The sequence below is a fragment of the Falco biarmicus genome, chromosome 5 (assembly GCF_023638135.1).
Source record: "Falco biarmicus isolate bFalBia1 chromosome 5, bFalBia1.pri, whole genome shotgun sequence".
In the NCBI taxonomy this organism is placed as follows: Eukaryota; Metazoa; Chordata; class Aves; order Falconiformes; family Falconidae; genus Falco; species Falco biarmicus.
Window position 1 is genome coordinate 21,114,379 of NC_079292.1, and position 19,715 is coordinate 21,134,093.

Below are 19,715 nucleotides of genomic sequence, written 5' to 3' on the forward strand. Positions count from 1 at the left end.
AGGACGGGATGCCTCAGGATGATGCATAATGCCCCAGGACACTGTGGGATGCCTCAGGATGCTGCAGGATACCCCAAGGATGCTGCAGGATACCATGGGATACTCTGGGATACTACAGGATGCCATGGGATGCTGTGGGATGCCCCAGGATGACGCAGAATGCCCCAGGACACTGTGGGATGTCCCAGGTTGGTGCAGGATGCCCCAAGGATGCTGCAGGATACCCTGGAATACTGTGGGATGCACTGGGATGCACTAGGATGCTGTGGCACACCCCAGGATGATGCAGTATACCCCAGGAAACTGTGAGATGCCCCAGGATGATGCAGAATACCCTGGGATGCTGCAGGATGCCCCAAGGATGCTGCAGGATACCCTGGAATACTGTGGGATGCTGTGGGATGCACCAGGACACTGTGAGATACCCCAGGACACTGTGGGATGCTCCAGAATGATGCAGAGTGCCCCAGGACATTGTGGGATGCCCCAAGATGCTGTAGAATACCCTGGATGTTGCAGGATGCTTTGCCCCCAGCCCTCAACTTCCAGCTCTGCAGGAGTGAGGCCAGGGTTGGAGCACTGTCTGCAGCCCCCGCAGCTGCTTCCTCCATCCCCGCCGTGCTGGCTGCACCGGGTCTCACTGCTCGGCAAAAGCATTTAGCAAAAGTGATTTGTAGCGGAGTTCTTTTGAGACCCCAGGGGAGAGCGGTGGCAGCCACACGCTGCAGCATTTTAAAGTGCATCCCTCATCTGTGCGGATTAATACATTAGTTTCCCAGGAAGAGCAACAGAGCCACAGCTTTGGGTTTATTTTTTTTTAAAGTGCTGGGTGAGTTCACTGCTGGGCTTGCTTAGCTCCCGGTGGGTGCCAGGTGGCCACCTCCCCTTGCCACACGCAGCCGGGGTGTTCCTGGGGCTGAGCACGCTCATCCCATCCTTTTTAGGTTTTCATTTTCCAAAAGCAGGCATTGCCCATGTGGGTTTAGGAGGCATCAGAGGCAGAGAGAGGATCCAAAGTGGCATTCTGAGCTGCTGCACAGTCTGGGGTCGAAGAATTTGTGTGCCAGGATCCCCCAGTGCCATGGAGCCGTCAGCCCTTCACTGCACTGTAGAAACACTGCGCTTTGCTTTTTAATTTTGTTTAAGGACTCCGACACTTCCTCAGCTATTTCTTCATTATTTTCTTTAGGAAAAAAATGCCATTGTGGTGCATGAGCCCGTGTGGCAGCTCCCTTCCCCCAGCCCCTGCTTGCTTGGTGGAGGAGGAGGAGGAGGAAGGGAAGACACACTCTTCGGCAGCTCTGGCTCCTCATTTCCCCCTCCCAGCGTGGTGCTGAAGGATGCTCCTTGCTGGAGACGCTAGCAGCATGTTTGCACGGGATCTGCACCATGGCCAGGATGCGTGCCATGGCCTCGCCGCAGCACTGGCGGTGCCACGCTGGAGCTGTGCCCGCCTGCTGCTGCCCAGTGCCAGCGTGCAGGGAGGAGGAGGAGGAGGAGATGTGTCTCTGCTCCTTCCTCTTGCTCACAACCGGGGTCCGTCTGTTGGCTCCGTGCGTGGTGTAGCCAGTGACGGGCCAGTTTGGGGTCTGAGAGCTGGGGGGCTGCCACTGAAAGCCCATACCCCCTGGGCTGGAGGGGGGGTTCCCTCTCCCCAGGGATGTGCTTGGGGTCCCCCGAGCTGCACCACGGGAGGGGCTGGATGCTCCTGTGATGGTCCCAGATGGGAGGAGCCTCCCAGCCCTCCAGCCGCTGGCCGGTTCGTTACCAAGCTGCTGGTTTCCAGCTCGTTAACGAAGATCACTGGATCCCCATTCTCCTTGCCCCACATTTTGCCGCATTTCCAGAAATTTCCCTTTCCTGCTCCATTTTTTCAGGGCAGAGGACATCAATGCCACCGAGGTCGGGGCAGGGGGTGTGGGCAGGGTGGGGGCTGGCAGCTGCCTGCCCTGTCACCTCAGCGAGGCTCCTGCCACATTCCCTTGAACTGTTTCGCTTCCCTCGGAGACTGTGCCGGGGAGGTGGGGTGGGAAAGGGGGTTTTGCCTGACCAGCACTGGGCTCTGCAGTGGCAGTGATGGGGACAGAGATGGGACAGGTTTCGGTATGGGGATTGGGATAAGGCAGGGATGAAGATGGATGGGGACAGGGATGAGGATGAGGATACAGCAGGGACAGGGATGGGGATGGGGTTGTGACGGAGATGTGGACAAGAACGGGAATGGGGATGCAATGGGGATGGAGACAAGGACAGGGATGTGGACGAGGACACATCCTCCTGGATCACACCCCCAGCCAGGCTGCAGTGGAACCACCTCAATGGGGTCCAGCAGGAGGCTGGTGCAGAGCCGGGGTGCAGGTGGCAGCAGGGCAGCTTCCCAATGCTCCGGGCTCCTCCTCTGGGTGCTCTGCAGTGCTGAGGTGGGGGGTACCCCCACGGCTCTGCTGCTGCAGGGCTTGTGAGCAACCAGGGACCCCACTGGTCCCTGAAGCACAGTTGGGGACCCCAGCAGACCCCCCCAGTCCCAGCTGAGATGGCTGTGCCTCTCCCAGGAGCAATGCAGTGAGGAGGGCCTCGGGGGGAGTCGGGAGTCCCACAGCCTCCCCTATAGCCCCCCACCACCAGGGGTTTAATTTTGAGTGATGCAAATCACCTGTTTTAATCGTGAGCTAAAGTGTCAAGCAGAGGGAACATTGAATTCACTGGGAGCTTCCCAGCCCCCATGCCTATGCTATGTGGTGAGTCTACCCCAGTTCCCCATCTTGAAGGGGTTGGGGGGGCGCAGGGTTCCCTCCACCTGCATCAGGCACTGCTGGAGAACAGCCTAGCACTTCAGGAAAGTGTAAAACCAGCACTTTATTAATTACTTAAGCAAGAACCGATACCCCTTCCCGGGTTGGGTGCCGCAGCCTCACGTGATGCCAGCAGTGCGGGTGTCACCATGGGCTTTCCTGGAGTGACCCTGGGTGTTCCCAGCCAGAGCAGGGCAGCATTTTGGGTTCCAAGCCAGCAGGCACCAAGCTGTGCCCCAGTTCTGGCAACCCAGTGAGTGCCACTGCTCCAACCACCCCGGTGTCCAAAGCAGCCACCTGGTCACTGATGCAGCTGCAGGTCCGCGCTGCGCCAGACCTCAGAAACCCCACAGCCACCGGTGAGGGGTGCACTGGAGTCACCCCCAAAGTGCTTGGCAGCCACCGTCCCCCGAGCCTCACTGGCAAGGTCAGGGCTGCTGTCACCGGTGATACAGGGACCTGGTAACTCAGGAACCTCACAGCTGCAGGGTGGGCTGCTCCAGGGGAGGGTCACATCCCCTGTGCCCCCCAGGATGACTGGAATCGCTGCAGCTGGTGCTCACAACAAACCCAGTGCCCTGGGGACACAACACCTTGTCACTGCAGGGCCAGCCAGGCCAGCATGGTTTACTGCGGTGCTCTGGGAATGTGACAGGTCGTGGCAGGGGTGTGTGTCTAGTTAATCCGATGGCCATCTATCCCTTTCCTCATCCTCACCCGCATGCAGCCGGTGGGGAGCAGGGCTGTGGAGTCCCCGGTCAGTGGCAGGGCCAGAATGTCCCCAGTGCCTTTGCCATCAGCTGTGCTGTGAGCCAGGCTGAGCCTCGCAGTGCCTGTTCCCCCCCACCTCCCTCACCAAAACGTGAGAATTGCTGCTCCATCACAAACCAAGTGCTCAGACAGCTGCTAAGTGTAATTCCCGGCACTTCATTAATAACGAATTATGTAAAATAAAATTAATAATGCAGGACTTCCCAGTTTAATAATCTGTGCCACCGTCGGTGCTGGCAGCGCTTTGCCAAAGGGGAGCCCAGGGTGATTACCCCAGTTTGCAGGTGGGAATACTGAGTCAGAGAGAGAGGGGGTCTGGATGTGAGGGTCCACATGTAGTCTGGGGCGACCACCGCCGTGCTTGTCCTCCTTCCCTGCTGTTTTTTTAAGTATTTTAATCTTTAGTAATGGTTTGCAGGGCTGGGGCTTGACCTGCCTCTGTGGCTGTAGTAATACAGCAGAATTAATACCTGCTTATCAGGGGCTCTCAGCCAGTTATTGGCACAGACATCTGGTATGGTTAATAAGAGCAGCCAGAGCCATGCACAGCTCTTACAGCAGCTGGGGGTCCTGCCAGCTCGCCCCCACAGCAGCTTCCCACAGTGTGATGGGTTGCTGCTCCACAGGGGACATTGCATGGGGGGAACCTTGCGTGGGACCGACCTTGCACAGGACCTTGCGTGATGGGGACCTTGCACAGGACTTGGCACAGGACAGCTTTGCATGGGACCTTGCACAAGGGGGAACCTTGCACAGGACCTCACACAGCAGGACTTTGCACGGGACCTTGCACGAGAGGACCTTGCACAGCTGGTGCCTCCAGTACTGCAGGGTCTGCACCATGGGCAGGCTGATGGTTTCTGCATGGTCAGGGGAGCCTGGGGCTCCCCATGGCACAGCATGGGTGGAGTGTTGCACCCCAGCTGCACCCTGAGATCCCCAAAACCCCCTGGTGCGGCCAGCTGCAGCAGGGAGAGAGCCAGGCAAGGCAGCTCCTCTGGCAGAGTGGGTGGTCTGGGGACAGGGACAGGGGCTCCTCCTTGCCCCCAGCCTGGGACAGAGGAGGGAGCTTGTCCCTGTGTCGCCATCCCTGCTGGCTCTTCCCCTGCTTATCCCCATGTCCCCATCCCAGCAGGCCGCAGGGCTGTCCCAGGCTCTCCCTGCCCTGGTGCCAGGGAAATGCTGGCACAGGGACCCTCCCATGTCCCAGGGGTTGGTCACATCTCACCTGGACTCCAATGGCCCCTTTCCTCCCCAAAACTTTTATTTCAGGTGACATCCCCAGCAATGGCATGTGGGTGACTGCTGGCTTCCTCCACGCACCTCACTCTCCTCTTCCTCCTCTTCCTCCTGCAGGCATCGAGTGTCCCCGGGGAGCCAGGAACCTCCCTGGGCTGGTTCAGGAGGGTGAGCCCTTCAGCGAGGAGGCCACGCATTTCACCAAGGAGCTGGTGCTGCAGCGAGAGGTAGGGGATGCTCGGCTGTGTGTGGGCCGGGGGCTGCAGCGCACCAGCTCAGTACTGGTCTGGGAGGGGCTGGCAATGCCCATGGGGCACGGATCTTGCCAAAAGGCTGCAAGGAAAGGCAAGGGGTGAGGGGAGCTGCCCTGCACCGTGCTGCTGAACCGCAGCCACCTCGTCCCTGTTCTCTGCAAGTGGTTTGGTGCTCTGTGAAAAGCCACGTGGACCCGGCTCGTGGCGCCAGCAAAGCTTCTCGCGGTGCTGGGGCCAGATTTGGCCCCGCTTTGCTCTCCGACGCGCTCGTGTTGGTGCATTGTGGTTTCGCCATGGTGCCACGGCCAGGCTCTGGTGATGCCCTGGCATTCGAGGCTCTGAGCCAGGGCCTCACAACTGGCTGTGCCCAGGGGCTGCCAGGGCAGGGTAGTGCCCGTGGGACCCCTGTCCCTGCAGCTCCGGCATCGCTCGGGGGCTTCACCCTTCCCACGGTGGGTGGGAGCTGTGTGCTGCCCACCGTCACGCACTGGGTGACACCAAGCGCATCCCCGGGTGTTTGTGGTCGGTCCATAAATTGCCAAGGCTTTGTGTTTGCTCTGCTCCTAAATCTCCCCTTGCTGAAGGCAGCAACAGGGAAGGCTGTCGGTGGCTTCTTCTGGCAGCAGCACTGGGCGTTGAACCGGTGGGGACAGCTCTCTCCTTTTGTTTTGTTTTATTTTGTTTTGCTTTGGTTTGTTTTAATTTTTTATTATTATTTTATTTTTTTTGGTGGAAATCAATACTGAGTCATGGTCTCTGCTCTGAACACGATGGTGGCTGTGGCTCCGGGTGCACTGCATTTGCTGCCATGGCCCTGCCTTTGCACTCCTCCACACCACCAGTCTCACACCAAGGAGGACTGGGGAGAACTGGGGAGGACTGGGGACCTGGTTCTGGACTCAAAACCCACACCTCCATGGTAGGAGTCAGGCCAGGCTGCACTGCACAACTGGACATCTGCTCTCCCTGCTCCCGCAGCCACATCTGTCTGGAGTGGTTCTGCTGGCTTGGGCACAGAGCGACACGGCACAGAGGGGCTCCAGCTTGGCAGAGTGGGCAGCATCAGCATCCTGCTGGGTGCTCAGGAAGGGTGCTGCACGAGTCCCAGCAAGGCTGCAAAAGCGGTGACCCCAAAAAGCACCTGGCGAATGACGCCTGCAAAAACCAGGCAGGCAGAGAGATGATGTTTGCAGAAAAGGAAAGTGCAGAGGAAGCACGAAGCAGCATGCGGCCGCACAGGGGGAGCTCATCACCTGGGGAGGAAGGTTTGCTGCTGCTGTGGGGTCTGTCCGGTGGGTTGGGGTGCAAACAGGGTGGGCCACCCCTACAGCAGCCACCTTGGCCAGGGCTTGGCCATTTCCGGCACTGCCCAGAGTGGGAATTGCTCCAGTGGGAAGGGGCAGCCCAGGATGTCAGGTTCCACAGCTGCGCCCTGCACAGGGATCCCAGCTATTTGGCTGAGGAATACTGATGGATCCATCGTGCATCACTGCCTTTTGTGCCTCTTCCCAGCCGTTCAGTTTAAATTGGCTGAGGAACTTGTTGTGGCAAGGGCTGCCAGCCCGGTCCCCCCTCCACGGGTTCCTCAGGGGAGCAGGCGAACAGTGGCCCCCCATCGCGCAGCGCCTGGCTCAGCCAGAGAGTTCTGCACAGCACCTGCCTGTGCTGGTGCAGCCCCACAGTGGGGCACAGTTTGGCCCTGGTCCCTGCCACTGGAGCAGGAGGAAGCTGAGAACGGGGTTCTGCCGAAGCATCACCTCAGCCAGCAGCACCTTCTCCGCCTTCACAGCCATGCCAGCAGCACCAGTGAGTGCTGCACTGTCGTCCCCCCTGCATGCTGCCTCTCTGCTTTGGCATGTCTTTCCCTGCACCCGCCGTGCGAATGGGGTGAACTGGGGTAGAGCTGTACCGGCACCCCTCCAGGCAGATGGGATGTGCCAAGGCAGAAAGTTAGAGCAGATCCGAGTCCTCTGCAGTGGTTTGCATTGCTCTCTGCAGAGCTGTGCTGCATGATGGATGCATGGCGGCTGCAAGGTGGATGCAAAGTGAGTGCAGGGTGGATGTGTGGCAGATGCATGGCAGATGCGCAGTGGATGCATGGTGGCACAGTGGCTGTGTGGGGTTGCACAGCAGCTGCATGGTGGTGCACAGCGGATGCAGGGTGGTTGTTTGAGTTTGCACAGCAGAAGTACGGCAGATGCACAGAGCTGCATGGTGGGTGCACAGCAGATGCAGGGTGGATGCACAGTGGACATGTGGCGGTTGCGCAGCTGAAGTGGGGCAGGTACATGGAGATGCAGGATGGATGCACAGTGGATGCAAGGCAGATGCACAGTGTCTGTGTGGGGTTGCACAGCAGCAGCACAGTGGATGTATGGTAGATGTGAGGTAGATACACAGCAGCTGCCCGGCAGATGCCCGGTGTATGTGGCAGATGCAGAGAGGATGCGCAGCAAACACACAGCGGGTGCATGGCAGATGTGTGGTGGATACAAGGCAGATACATGATGGATGTGCAGTGGCTGCACAGCCGATGTGTGGCAAATGCCGGAGCTGCTGTGGGCAGCAGGGACGATGCAGCACCTTCATGGCACCGGCGCGAGGTCCGTCCACAGGCAGGCTTCTGGCAGTGCCAGCAGGAGCGGCTGACGACCTTGCATGGCCTCAGCTAATACTAATTACATAAATTGCCCTGCAGGGGAGCAGCTTTATCTTCCTAGCTGAAAAACTGTAAATTACTTTCTTTTGATCTTCTGAAGGAGAAAGTATCCAGGTGCCCGGCAAGCTGTGGCCGGACACTCCGGGCAGTATTCCCAGCAGGAGGGATGGGCAGCTCCCAGGTGCTCTGGAGGGCAGCAGGTTTGGGTGCTGCTTTGTGCTTTTCCTGCCAATTCTCCTGGGGAATGCAAATGCCATGGCCGCATCCTGCAGGCAAGGCCAGATCCAGGCTGCCGAGCACCCAGGGTGTGCGCAGGGATTTGCCATGAACCTGCCTCCTGTCTCTGCCTCCCCCTGGTTTGAATGCTTTCTCATTAAGGTCTCTTGATATTAAAATTCACTAACTCGTGCAACTTCTCTGATTGAAACTTCTGTGTCAACCAAAGCGCAAGATCCATTTTGTGTAATTACGCCGTGATTCATAATTTCAATATAGGATAAAAAATGCCCTCTGCAGCCTTTAGCCATCTCCCCAAGTGACTGTCAAGATAAAACTCTGCAATTTATGCACAGATCGCTTTGCTCTTCCCCACTCTACCCCTTTCCTTTGCCAGCTATATTTGCACCTTCACATCAGTGCCGTCGGTAATTCCTTGCTCTGTTTAACTCAGCCATCATTACCAGGTGAGGCCTCGCCTCCGTCCCGCTGTGGCTGGGGGATGCGGGAGCTCGGGGAGGGGGATGCGGAAGCTTGGCCCCCATGGCCTCGCAGACCCCCGCCTAGTTGAGGCACGGCCACTCGCGGTAGGTGGCAGGATCCGGCACGGAGCGTTGAGCGGATGCCGCTGCTCCAGTGCCAGCTGCTGCTCCGCACAGGGGGTCCTCCACCAGCACACGCAGCTGCCATCCGTGTGGGGGGGGTGCCCTTCACTTTCGGGAGGTTTAACTACTGCCACTTAAATCCCAGTGTGATGAAACAAGCGTCCCCAGGCAAGCGGGGGGGCTCCTGGTGTGAGGTACAGACCTGCTGTGGTGCCGGTGTGGGAGTGCATGTGGAGAGACAGCACCTTCCTCTTGCCCCGTCTCGGATAGCTAGGGCAGGAACTGGCGGGGGCTGGGTCAGGAATGAGGGGCTGAGGCAGGAATGGAGGGAGCTGGGGCAGATGAGCTGCCATCTCCCCAGCGGAGTGTGGGCAGTGGCAACGCGGCCAGGGGTTTCTCCACTCGTGCACACTCAGCCCCTGCACCGTGGCCTGCTTTCCCCTGGCCGCCTTCTCCTCCTACAGAGCATCGCCTCACCTCCACTTGACAAGCCCACAAGCGTGAGGACCCGGCTGGCCAGGCCACACTGCTCTGCCCCACACTGCACCACCCACATCATCCCTCTCGAGTGCAGGATTGTGCCTGGCCCCAGCAGCACACGGATGTGTCCTGGTACGGGCTGCACCTGCCCTGTGGTGCTGGGCAGGGGACAGGGCGCCGGCAGGATGGGAACCAGGGCTGCCCTGGAGGGGCCTGCCTGCAGATGCAGATGTGGGCGGGATGCAGATGTGCCTGTGGATGCAGCTGTGGGCACAGATGCAGATGTAGGCGTGGATGCAGCTGTGGACATGGATGCAGACGTGGATGCAGATACGGTTGTGGGCACAGATGCTAATGGGGGCATGGATGCAGATGTGGGCACAAATGTAGTTGTGGGCACTGATACAGATGTGGCTGCAGATGCAGCTATGGACATTGGAGGCAGATGTGGCTGTAGATACAATTGTGGGCACAGATGCAGATGTGGACACAGAAGTAGTGGGCACAGATGTGGTTGTGGGCATGGGTGCAGATGTGGGCACAGATGCAGCTGTGGGCATTGGATGCAGATGCAGATGCAGATGTGGGCAGAGAGGCAGGTGTGGGCAGGGATGCAGATGTGCCTGCAGCTGCAGGGCAGTGCAGCTGGCTGTGGGGATCGAGAGCCTGCGCTCATCTGGAACGCCGCAGGTTGGTGGGCACGGGGAGGTGAGGACACGGCAACACGGGGACACGGCAGGCATTTCCGTCCCTCCTCGGTGTCTTGCGGCGTGCAGCCGGCTGCTCTAAACTGCTGACCCGCGTCCCAGGGGCATCGCTCTGCTTCCTTAGCACATCTTGGAGGCTCTGGCTTAGCCGGTGCTCGCCACCCCGCACCAGCCAGAGCCTGTCACATCCCATTACACTTGCTCGCCCGCCTGCCTGCTCTCAGGGAGTCCTGCCCGCTTCAGCCCATTGGCAGGGGGAAACTGCCATTGTGGCTTTTGCAGACCCCTAGGACCTCACAGCCCCATGGGGAAGGCAGCTGCCCTGGGCTCCTGAGCCCCACGGTGCCAGCAAACTGGCAGTGGTCACGGGCAGCTGAGGTGGCACAGCGTGGGCACCTGCCCCTCACCCTCAGCATCCCCGCTTCCACGGCTGTGTTTCTCCTTCCTGTGTCGACCCCTTCAGTATTTCACCCCATCTGGCCTCGATGCACATGGAATTTTGATCGGGCTTCTAACAAAGCTGCAGCTGCTGGCTAGCTGCTACCCGGGCTGAGCTGAGTGGGGTCTCGGCACTGGCACACACTCGGGAGGGGGCCATGCTCCAGCCAGCCCCTGCGTCTCCCCAGGCAGGCAGCCCCCTGCCCCAGGGTGCGGTGGCGGTGGTGGGATGGTCCCCTCCCATGGTGCCATGAGAAGGGTGCTGGCTTTGACCCCCCTGGCACACTGCGGTGGCTGCTGCAGGTCTCACCCTGCTCCTGGCATGACTGGTGGCACCATGCCGGGGATCAACAGCCCAGGAGGAGGGTGATGCTGATGGCACCAGGGAGGTCAAGCCTGGCTGGCACAGTGGTCAGGGCTGCAGGTTGCCCGCTACCACGCTGCTGCTGCTGCTGCTTTTCATTGGGCTGGGCAGGCGCTGCCAGGGTTCCCTGGGGATGGAGGGGACCGGTTTGGCTCACACCGTAATCAGTGGCGTGCAAAAAGCCGGCAAGGCACGGCTGGGAGGTGTCAGCCCTCCCGCAGCTGCAGCAAGGGCAGGGTGAGCCCCACGCTGCCAGCTCCGTGGTTTGGAGTGCAGCTGGGGGGGGACCTGGGCTGTTTCGGAGGAGCATCTGTATGAGGTTGGGACGCAAATGACCCTCAGGAACACTCCCCAGAGGGTCTGAGCTGGGGTGAGCTACTCATGGTGCTGGCTGGCAGCAGGGCAGGGGTCTTGCCTGTACCCCTCTGCCCCAGGGTAGTTGGCTGGAGGAACCCCCAGATTCCACGTGTCTCAAGACTGCGGCAGCTTAATCCTTCCTCTGAGGATGGCAGCTAAATAGGTTGGCTTGAATAAATAAAATATCCCCCAGGAGGAGGATTAAGGCACTGTGATCCCAGGGAGCTGCCAGGGAGGGGATGATGGGCACCTTCATTTCAGATTTGCTGGGGGTGGCTTCTGCCACGGTGTCCCCTCACCTGGCTTGGTGCTGCCACCTCGGCTCGGCTTTGGGGTTTGGTGCCCACCACACTTCCCGTTGTCCCTGGGCACAGTGGGGCTCTTACACTGTGGCAGCTCTCTTCCAGGGTGTGGGGGGACAAGGTGGCGGGGGGGAGTGCTGTCCTTGCCTGTATGCCTGCTGCTTTCCTGGAGCGTGAGGGGGTCCCGGGGTTTGGCATGGATGCTCTCTGGAGGGATTCCCTTCCGTTTCCGTGGCAACTGGATGATGGGGACATCCCCCATCAGCTGCCCATCCATCCATCCATCGCTGGCCGTGTCACTGCTGTGGGGCCACACAGCATGGCTGCCCCGTGTGGAGCTGGGGGGACAGACATGGCCCCAGCCCCCCAAACACCCTCCTTGCAAAAAACCCTGGTGCTGTAATTGCGGGAAATGGCCCTCAAATGTCCCCTGTCCCCGAGGCAGCTGCCCACGCCGGCCCCTGCTAGCCCCTTCCAGCGCCCCCAGCCGCCCCTGCCCTGCCAGCCCCCGGCTCTTGTTGCAATGCAGCATTTCCAGCCAGGAGGTGCAGCGGGAGCCGTTCCCGCTGACGGATCCGCAGCTCGGGGCCGATTTTCCTGCCAGCGGCGGGTGCCGAGCGGTAATTTTAGAACAGGGTCAGGCCTATATTTTTAGAGCGTTTGGCTCGCCCTCCCTGCGCACAGCCTGGCGCGGGCAGCACGGGCAGCGCAGGCAGCGCCTGGCCGGGGCGGCAGCACCTCATCTTCTTCCTCCCTTGCCCACGTCCCCCCAGCCTCTGGGGCCCTTTGAAGGTTTTCTCTCCATAATCCCGGCTGCCGGCGCGTGCCGGGTCAGCAGGCTTTTAAACTCCTCGGCTAAATGCTCGAGTCCTCCAGGAACTGAGCAGAAAGGAGCCTTTTATTTTTTATTCCCTTTTTTTCCCTCACCTCTTTCATTCATGCACTTCAAACGCAGGGTTTTAATGCAAGAAGCTGGGGACAGGGACAGGAGGTGACATCCCAGACCTGGCAGGGGATGAGCTCCAAGGAGGAGGTTTGCTCCTTGGGGTGGCAGACGATGGCGCCCAGCTCTGTGCCAGCATATGCATCTTCACACCCTGTACCCAAACATGCAATGGGTGCACTGGCAATGTGTCACTCACCCAGGGCCAGTGCTGGCACAGCACTCGGTCACTGCTGGCACATTTCTATGCACCCCCCTAGCCGGGACAGCGCAGTGGCATGGAACCAGCTGCCTCCATCCATGCTGACCCAAGCAGGAGTGAGCTGGAAAGCTGTGCCGGCACAGAGCTGCACCGTGTTGGCAGAGCTGTGCTGTGCCATCCACAGTGCCAACGCTTTGCAGGCACACTGGGGATGCCCCAAGTACTGATGCCCATGAAAACCCCAAGGTACCAAGCTCGGCTCCGCCGGCAAAGCCGCCCAGGATGGTGCTGCCGGATGAACCAGTGCTGCTCCAGCAACATGTGTGGCTTGTCCAAGATTTCCCAGGGCCAGCTCTGAGGACCTGGCTGAGAAGAGGAGGGGAATTATTCCGTGCTGTTAACAATACTGCTCCCTTCGGTGACCTCTCCAAGTCATTATATACAATCCATTACATGGAATAGCGGATTTATTCCTTTACAGCACCCGGGGGCATGTTGGGCGCACAGCCGCTGACACCCTGCAGGCAAGCCGTTTCGTTATTTGCAGGCAATGATGGGGCTTAACAACTGCTGGTGGCCTGGGCTGGGTGGCCATGTGTCAGCTGGTCCTTCCCCAGCACCAGTACCCAGTACCCTCCCCTCCCCGGAGCAGGACACCCGTCCCGCAGTGATGTGGCAGCCACCCAAACATCCTGGGATGAGGGTCCCCTCAGGTGCTGGCACCCACCTCTGCATCCCTGCCCAGAGCAGGGAGTCCCCACTTTTCCCCCAAATTGTGGGGCTGCAGCAGGAGCCTGGGGATCACAGGTCACACTGCACACACACCCCTCACTGGTGGAGAGAAAAGCAATGGGCAGCACCCAGGCATCTGTCACGAAATCCTTGCTATGGTGCTTGTTGTCCCCTCCCTGTCCCCCTGCCATGTGTGGGGCTGAACCCAGCTTCACCCCATGGGGAATTGCTAATCCTGCTGTGAGCATCTCGATATCAGCTTTGTAAATCCCCCCAGGACAGGGGTCCAAGCAACCCAAGCCCTGCAGGAGAGGGGGGGTTTCTTCCTGTATTGATTGCCGTGGAGCCCCCATTTTCCTTTATCATTATGGCTTTAATTAGAGGCTCCAGCTGCTGTGTCAGCAGTTTGCGGGAGCCCTGGAGGCCACAGCTCTGTGCCGAGCTGGGAAGGGGCAGGCACTGCTCTGCAGAGCGGGCAGAGAGCTTCCCTGCCTGCCTGCCTGCCTGCCAGCCCCTCGCTGCTGTGTGCCACGAGCCCGGTGACGGTCCCTGCTTGCCTTCAGCACTGCCAACCCCCTCCCTGGGATGCAGGGAGCCAGAGTCCTCCGGGAGAAGCAGCTCTGGCCTGGATGCTGGCAGGGCTCGTTAAAAACAAAATGAGCCCATGCCAGTAGGTCTCAGCCCTCACTCCTTGCCGGAGCCTTCGAGAAAAAAACGGGGCTGGAGACCACAGACCAAAGAGCAGGAGAGCATCCCTCCAAGCATCCCCCACCTGCCGCTGTGCTTGCCGGGGTTGTCATCCCACAGGAGGGACCAGTTATTGAATTGTGGGCAAAAACTGCCTCCAGCCAAGGCATGGTGCTCCCCCTTCAAAGGCACCTCTCCTGCCATGATAGGAAGGAGTCATTCTGGGTGGCAGAACCCATCACCCTCAGTGACACTGGAGCCTCTGCAACAGCCCTTGCCTTTAAGTGTCACATCCTGGCACAACCCAGCCAAGCACCAGCATGTTGCTGTGGCCCAAGGGGTGGCCGTCCCGCAGCCGTGCCGGCTCTGCTAGCTCCTGGGGATGGGGACCAAGGGTGTGCAAAGCGTGGCATGGGATGGGACTGGGATGCGGTGGGGTGCCCAGTGTTGGACGGGCGCACTCTGCAGCTGCAGTCGCCTGCGCCAAGGCAATGCTGCGAAGGTACTGGAGCCCCATCCCACCCCTTCCCCCCTTGTGCTCATGTTGTGCAAATGAGCAGCCTTATTTTGACAAGGTGCCTGATTTAATTACATCGGCCAGGCTGCCGGCTTTCCCCAAGGTGCAGACTATTTTGTGTCTATACGGTGCCAGCCGTCCGCAGGGTCCCGCCAGGCTTTACCGGCGCGACGCGGAGGCTGCTCACCCGGCACTGATGCGCTCCACCTCCAGGAGCCGGCCGCAGCAGCCAACACGTGGCCACAGCAGGGAGGCCATGTGGCCACAGCAGGGAGGCCATGCGGAAGCTGGGATGCTGCCCCGGGATGTCGAGGTGGAGCTTTGGAGAGCTGCAGTCACACCACATGGCACGTCCTCTGTCCGATAGGTTTTTCCAGCCGTGGGGGACCCCACATGGGATAGGGGGGGGTCCCACAGCACACTGTGCCATCCTCCTGACCTGCTTCGGCATTAACCCAATTTAGGAGCTTCCAACCCATAAGGCCAATTAGGTGGGGATGGGGTGCGGCACAGCGGCTCGTTATGCAAAGCAGCCTCGGCAGTTGCTAAACTGTTTATGCAAATGGGCCCGGCAGCCGCCCGTGCTGCAATCCTAATTACTTGGGGCGGGGGAATGGCAAATAAAATCCTCTCCCCCTTAAAAAAAGCACTTGCCGCAGTCTGCAGTTCAGGCTTGGGGAAAAAAAAACAACCGGGAAAGCGGCCTGGAAGGCAGTGGCAGCTCGGCCAGTGCCAGCACAGCCCCGCGGTGCTGCCGCTGTGGGAGCTGGGATACAGCACAGCAGCTGTGCCTCAGTTTCCCCACTCACTGCAGTGGAACCCGGAGCGGGGACAGTGCCATGCATACCCGGTGCGCAGCATGCAGCTGGAGGGGAGCAGCGGCGTGTGGGAGGGCTGGTGGCTGCTGCTCAGACGTCTTGCAGCTTCTTGCTTCTGGGTATTTTTAATCTTGACAAGGACGTCCGTCCATCGTCTACCCACCTGGGGCTGCGGTGCTGCCAGTGCAGCCCTCAGCCAGCTCACCCACCCTCTTTCTTCCGCTGCCCTTGTTCATCCTCCTCTTCCTCCTGGCTGAGCTCCCCGTGCCACATGTGGGGGTCTCCATGTCAGCTGTGGGGACCCTGTGCCGGGTCCCCATCACCAGCCAGAGCTGGGATCTCGCAGGGGCTTTGCCATGCAGGGAGTTGCTGCAGCGATGTCCCTGGGTGAGGATGGGGACTGGGATAGCGACACGGCGCAGGACAGAGGTCCCCAAGCCCTGGTGTGGGAGGGGGTACTCCTCTCCTGGCCACATCCCCAGGGACTTGGGTGGCACCGCCAGGCACACTGCTAGCGCTGCTCCCCCCAGCACTGACAGCAGAAGGCTGGGGGGGCTGTAGGGGTGGCCGGTGCCAGATCCCCACCCAGCAGGGCAGGAGCCAGCCACCACATGTAGCTGGGGTGGGGGTCCCGGCAGTGGTTCATCAGTCTCCCACGGTGGCGCATGGACATGTGTGCTGCCCAGGGGTGGGGAGACCCATGCCAGGGCAGGGGGCAGCCAAATTCCTCCCCATCCTTTCGCCTGCCAGGAGGCTGAGGGTATATTTTTAACCCGGTGGCTCCAGTGGCTGCTGACTCATCGGCCAGGTGAAGCCAGCGGGCCGGTGACTAACCCACCCTGGCTCATTTTGGGCAGGAGGAGGCTGAGGCTGGCAGCAGCCGCAGTGCCGCTGGTGGTGCTCCAGGAGGATCAACAGCTCACGGCTCTGCACTCGGATAATCTGGATGCATGCCGGCGCCATGCCGGCACCAGTAGCCACACGTGCCACAGCCATCCCCATGGGGACCCCCACTGCGATCGCAGTGTTAAGGTGTGTCCCCCAGCTCAGGTGGGCAATGGGGGGTTACCCCCTGTGCCATGTGCCTCCCAGCACCCCAGCAGTCTTCTGCTGTGGTGGCTGCTGCACCAGTCCTGGCAGGAGTTGCTCAATCCTCTGGGATTACCAGAAAATTGCCCCATCGGTGGAATTTCTCAGGCCCCAAATCCAACGGGCTTTTTTGTCATGCTCTGATGAATCCAGCCTGAAATTACTGGTCGTTAAATCTCCTGCATGTGAACACATTGTCCCGTTCCTGCGTCCTTCCTCTGAGAGCATCCAAACCCCGCCGGGCCCAACCAGCAGCGCTGGTCTCAGGGCATGTAACGGCACACTGCCGCCGCAAACCCGCCGAGCTGAAAAAAAAAAAAAAAAAAAAAAACGCATCTGCAGCACCAGAGCCAAAAATATCCGCAGCAATAAGAATAATTAACGGGAGCCCCATGTCGGGTTGTGTGCCGAGCGGCTGGGAGCCCACGCTGCCGTAACGGCTGCCTGCCATGGCGGGTATGGCCCTGGATGGCTGCCCGGTGACACTGGGGTAGGGGCACCCCCCTGGGAGTGCCACTGCGGTGCCCCATGCCATGACAAGGGGCTGGGTGCCCCAGCTCCATGCTGGTGGGCACCTCTGCATCCCACCGCTTCCCAGCCGCAGCTGCCGGGGCAGGCGCAGGGAGCATCCCCCCCAGTCCCGTTACTGCGGGGGTTTCTTGGTGGCTGCTGTGACATTTGCTTTTTTCCTGAAAGTGCATATTCTTATTTAGTAAATATTTGCCTTTTCCCAAGCACGGCGGCTAATTACCAAGCTGCTTTTGCTGAAACCTGCCACTGCCTGTGCAGGCGGTGAAAGAAAAGGCCCCGGCACCTGCCCATCGTCCCCCAACGCCAGCTGAGTGCCCCAACCTGCGCCCACCACGGCGGGGGGAGTAGGGAGCTGTCAGGAACCTCCCGCCACAGCGGTGCCAGGGATGTGCTGTGGGGCAACCCATCCCGTTCTCAGGGTGCTGGCAGAGTCACTGGCACCCGCTAGCACGTGCCAGTGTAGAGGCCGGTCCCCGCCAGTGAGGTTGCCATAGAAATTATCCTTAACAAGCCTATAGGTTTTAATCACGGGATGCTGCAGCTGCTGCTCAGCCCCCGCTCCCCTCCGGGCTGTTTTCCTCGTTAAGCCCTCCAGGATGGAGACCTTGCCATAGGGTGGCCGTGGGGCAGCCATAGGGTGGTTTGCAGGGGGTACCCATGCACTGGTGGGGTTCGGCATGGGGCATCCCCAGCCCGACCAGCTCCCCCCTCCCCCCCCCCCCCCCCCCCCCCGCCTCGTTGCTCTGCCGGCTGCTGCCTGTGCCGGGGGCCAGCGTGCCCTTGCCAGCCAGGCTGCTTGTCGGCAGCGAGTGGCAAAGCATCTCCGGCAGCTGAAATCTCCTGTCCCCCCCCAAAAAAAGCGCAGGGGGTGGGCGGCGGGAGGATGGCGTGTGTGTGAGGGGGGGGGCCCGTGCCTGGCATCGCCGCCGGAGCTGCCAATGAAAGGCTTTTATATTCCTGTCGCTCCGGTTTTTGCATGGCTCTGCGAAGCTGGTGACGAAGGCGCTTGCACGGGGCTGCCTGCAAGTACCCACCCGCCCTCGTCCGTATGCCTGGACATCCGTCTGTCCCTCGCTCGGCACTGCCAGCATTCCTCCAGTGCCACTCTGTCCCTGCAGCCCTGGCCCCCTTGCTGCCAGCCCCCTGCCCGCAGCCCTGGCCCCCTGTCAGCCCTGCCAGCCCCCCAGCCTGCGGAGACAGTGGGAAATGCAGGGAGAAAAGTTTCCCAGCCCTGGGAGCAGGGACCGGCTGGCTCTGGTGCTGTGGCACTTCCAGCACTGCCTCAGCTTCCCCCAAGCATGCTGTAGCCCCCCGTGCACACTGCAACCCCTTTAACCGATCACACCGCAACCCCCTGATAACACCACAGCCCCCTGCTTGCATTGCAGCCCCTCGCACTGCAGCCACCCTGCTCACACTGCAGACCCCTGGGCTGCTCGCACTGCAACCCTCCAGCCAGTTACATTGCAACCCCTTGCACTGATCACACTGCAACCGCGCCAATCGTTCTGCAGCCCCTCTCCTCACACTGTAGCCCCCCCAGTCATGCTGCAACCCTCCATCACATCACGCTGCAGCCCATTGCACTGATCACGCTGCAGCCCCCGATCATGCTGCAACACCCCTGCTCACGCTGCAGCCCCTTATGCTGCTTATGCTGCAACCCTCCAGCTCATTGCATTGCAACCCCTTGCACTGATCACACTGCAGCCCCCTCCCCGGTAGCACTGCAGCCCCTGATCACTCTCCAGCCCGCCGATCACACTGCAACCCCTGATCATGCTCCAGCCCCTGATCACACTGCAACCCCGCTGATCACACTACAGACCCTGATCCTATTGCAGCCACTCCATTGCATCACAGCACAACCTCTTGCACTGCTCACACTGCAGCCCCCCCAGTCACGCTGCAACCCCTCTGATCGCTCTGTAACCCCCCGATCACTCTGCAGCCCCCCTGATCACACTGCAGCCCCTCCACTGAATCACACCAGAGTCACCCCACTGCTCACACTGCAGCCCCTCGGCTCACGCTGCAACCCTTCCGTTGCATCACACCACAACCTCTTGCACTGGTCACACTGCAGCCCCCCGATCACACTGCAACCTCCCCGATCGTGCTGCAACCCCCTCCATTGCATCCCACCACAGCCCCTTGCACTGATGACACCACAGCCCCATCCCACTGCGGCCCCATCCCCTTGCAGCCCCTGGCTCCGCTGGCCCCACAGCCCCCATCCCACCTCTGCTGGCCCCGCCGAGCTGGCGCATGCCCTGGCCACCCGCAGCCCCTCCGTGCCCACCGCAAATCACCCCTCGCGCCCCCCCACACTCCCCTCCAGCCCTTTTTTACACTGGCGGAAAGCTGATTTACTCGGGTGCTCTAATTTAAGGCTAAAATTAAAGCTAAGTGCTTAAATAAAATCAATATGTCAACTTCAACTCCATCCCCTCCTGCTTTGCTGCTGAATTAAAGGTTTTAATGGGACGCTTGCCCGGCCGGGCCCCAGCGGAGGCTGGCACGGGGAGGAGGAGTGCAGAGGTGCGGGCAGGGAGGAAGGCCCCCCAGCAAAGCCGGGGCTGGCTGAGGGAGCTCAGCGTGACATGAGGAAGAAGGGGAGCAATGTTTGCATTAGCAGATCAGCCGGAGTGATAAAAGCTGGGAATAAAGAGAAAACCAGACATACGGTTTTGATAGAAACCTTCCCGGATTTCACCAAAATAAGGCAAAAAAGCCTAAAAACAACAATAACAAAAGAAACCCAAAACTAAAATCCCAACGTTTAACTCCCGACGCAATAACCGTGATGGCTCTGTGGTGGCAAGGCACTGCGTGAGGGCTCGGTCCCAGCACGGGAGCCGGTGAAGCTGGGTGCTGGGGGATCTCCTCCCCTCAGCATCCCCGAGCCGGGTGATGGGGTCCCTGGGGAGCTTCTTTTCCAGCCCCAGTGCCAGAGGCAGCCCAGGGACATGGGCATGGCACAAGGGTGGCCCTGGGGCTGCCAGCAGGCAT

The 19,715-nt window shown here is 60.2% G+C and overlaps 1 protein-coding gene across 1 annotated transcript in view; it reads left to right on the plus strand.

Annotated features, from left to right (window-relative positions):
- SND1 (staphylococcal nuclease and tudor domain containing 1) overlaps positions 1 to 19,715 on the plus strand; it is a 128,850-nt gene that overhangs the window by 94,269 nt on the left and 14,866 nt on the right. Inside the window, exon 16 of the mRNA XM_056340290.1 lies at positions 4,920 to 5,029. Within this exon, the coding sequence (XP_056196265.1) occupies positions 4,920 to 5,029 (110 nt within the window). The remainder of the gene's footprint in view (positions 1 to 4,919; positions 5,030 to 19,715) is intronic.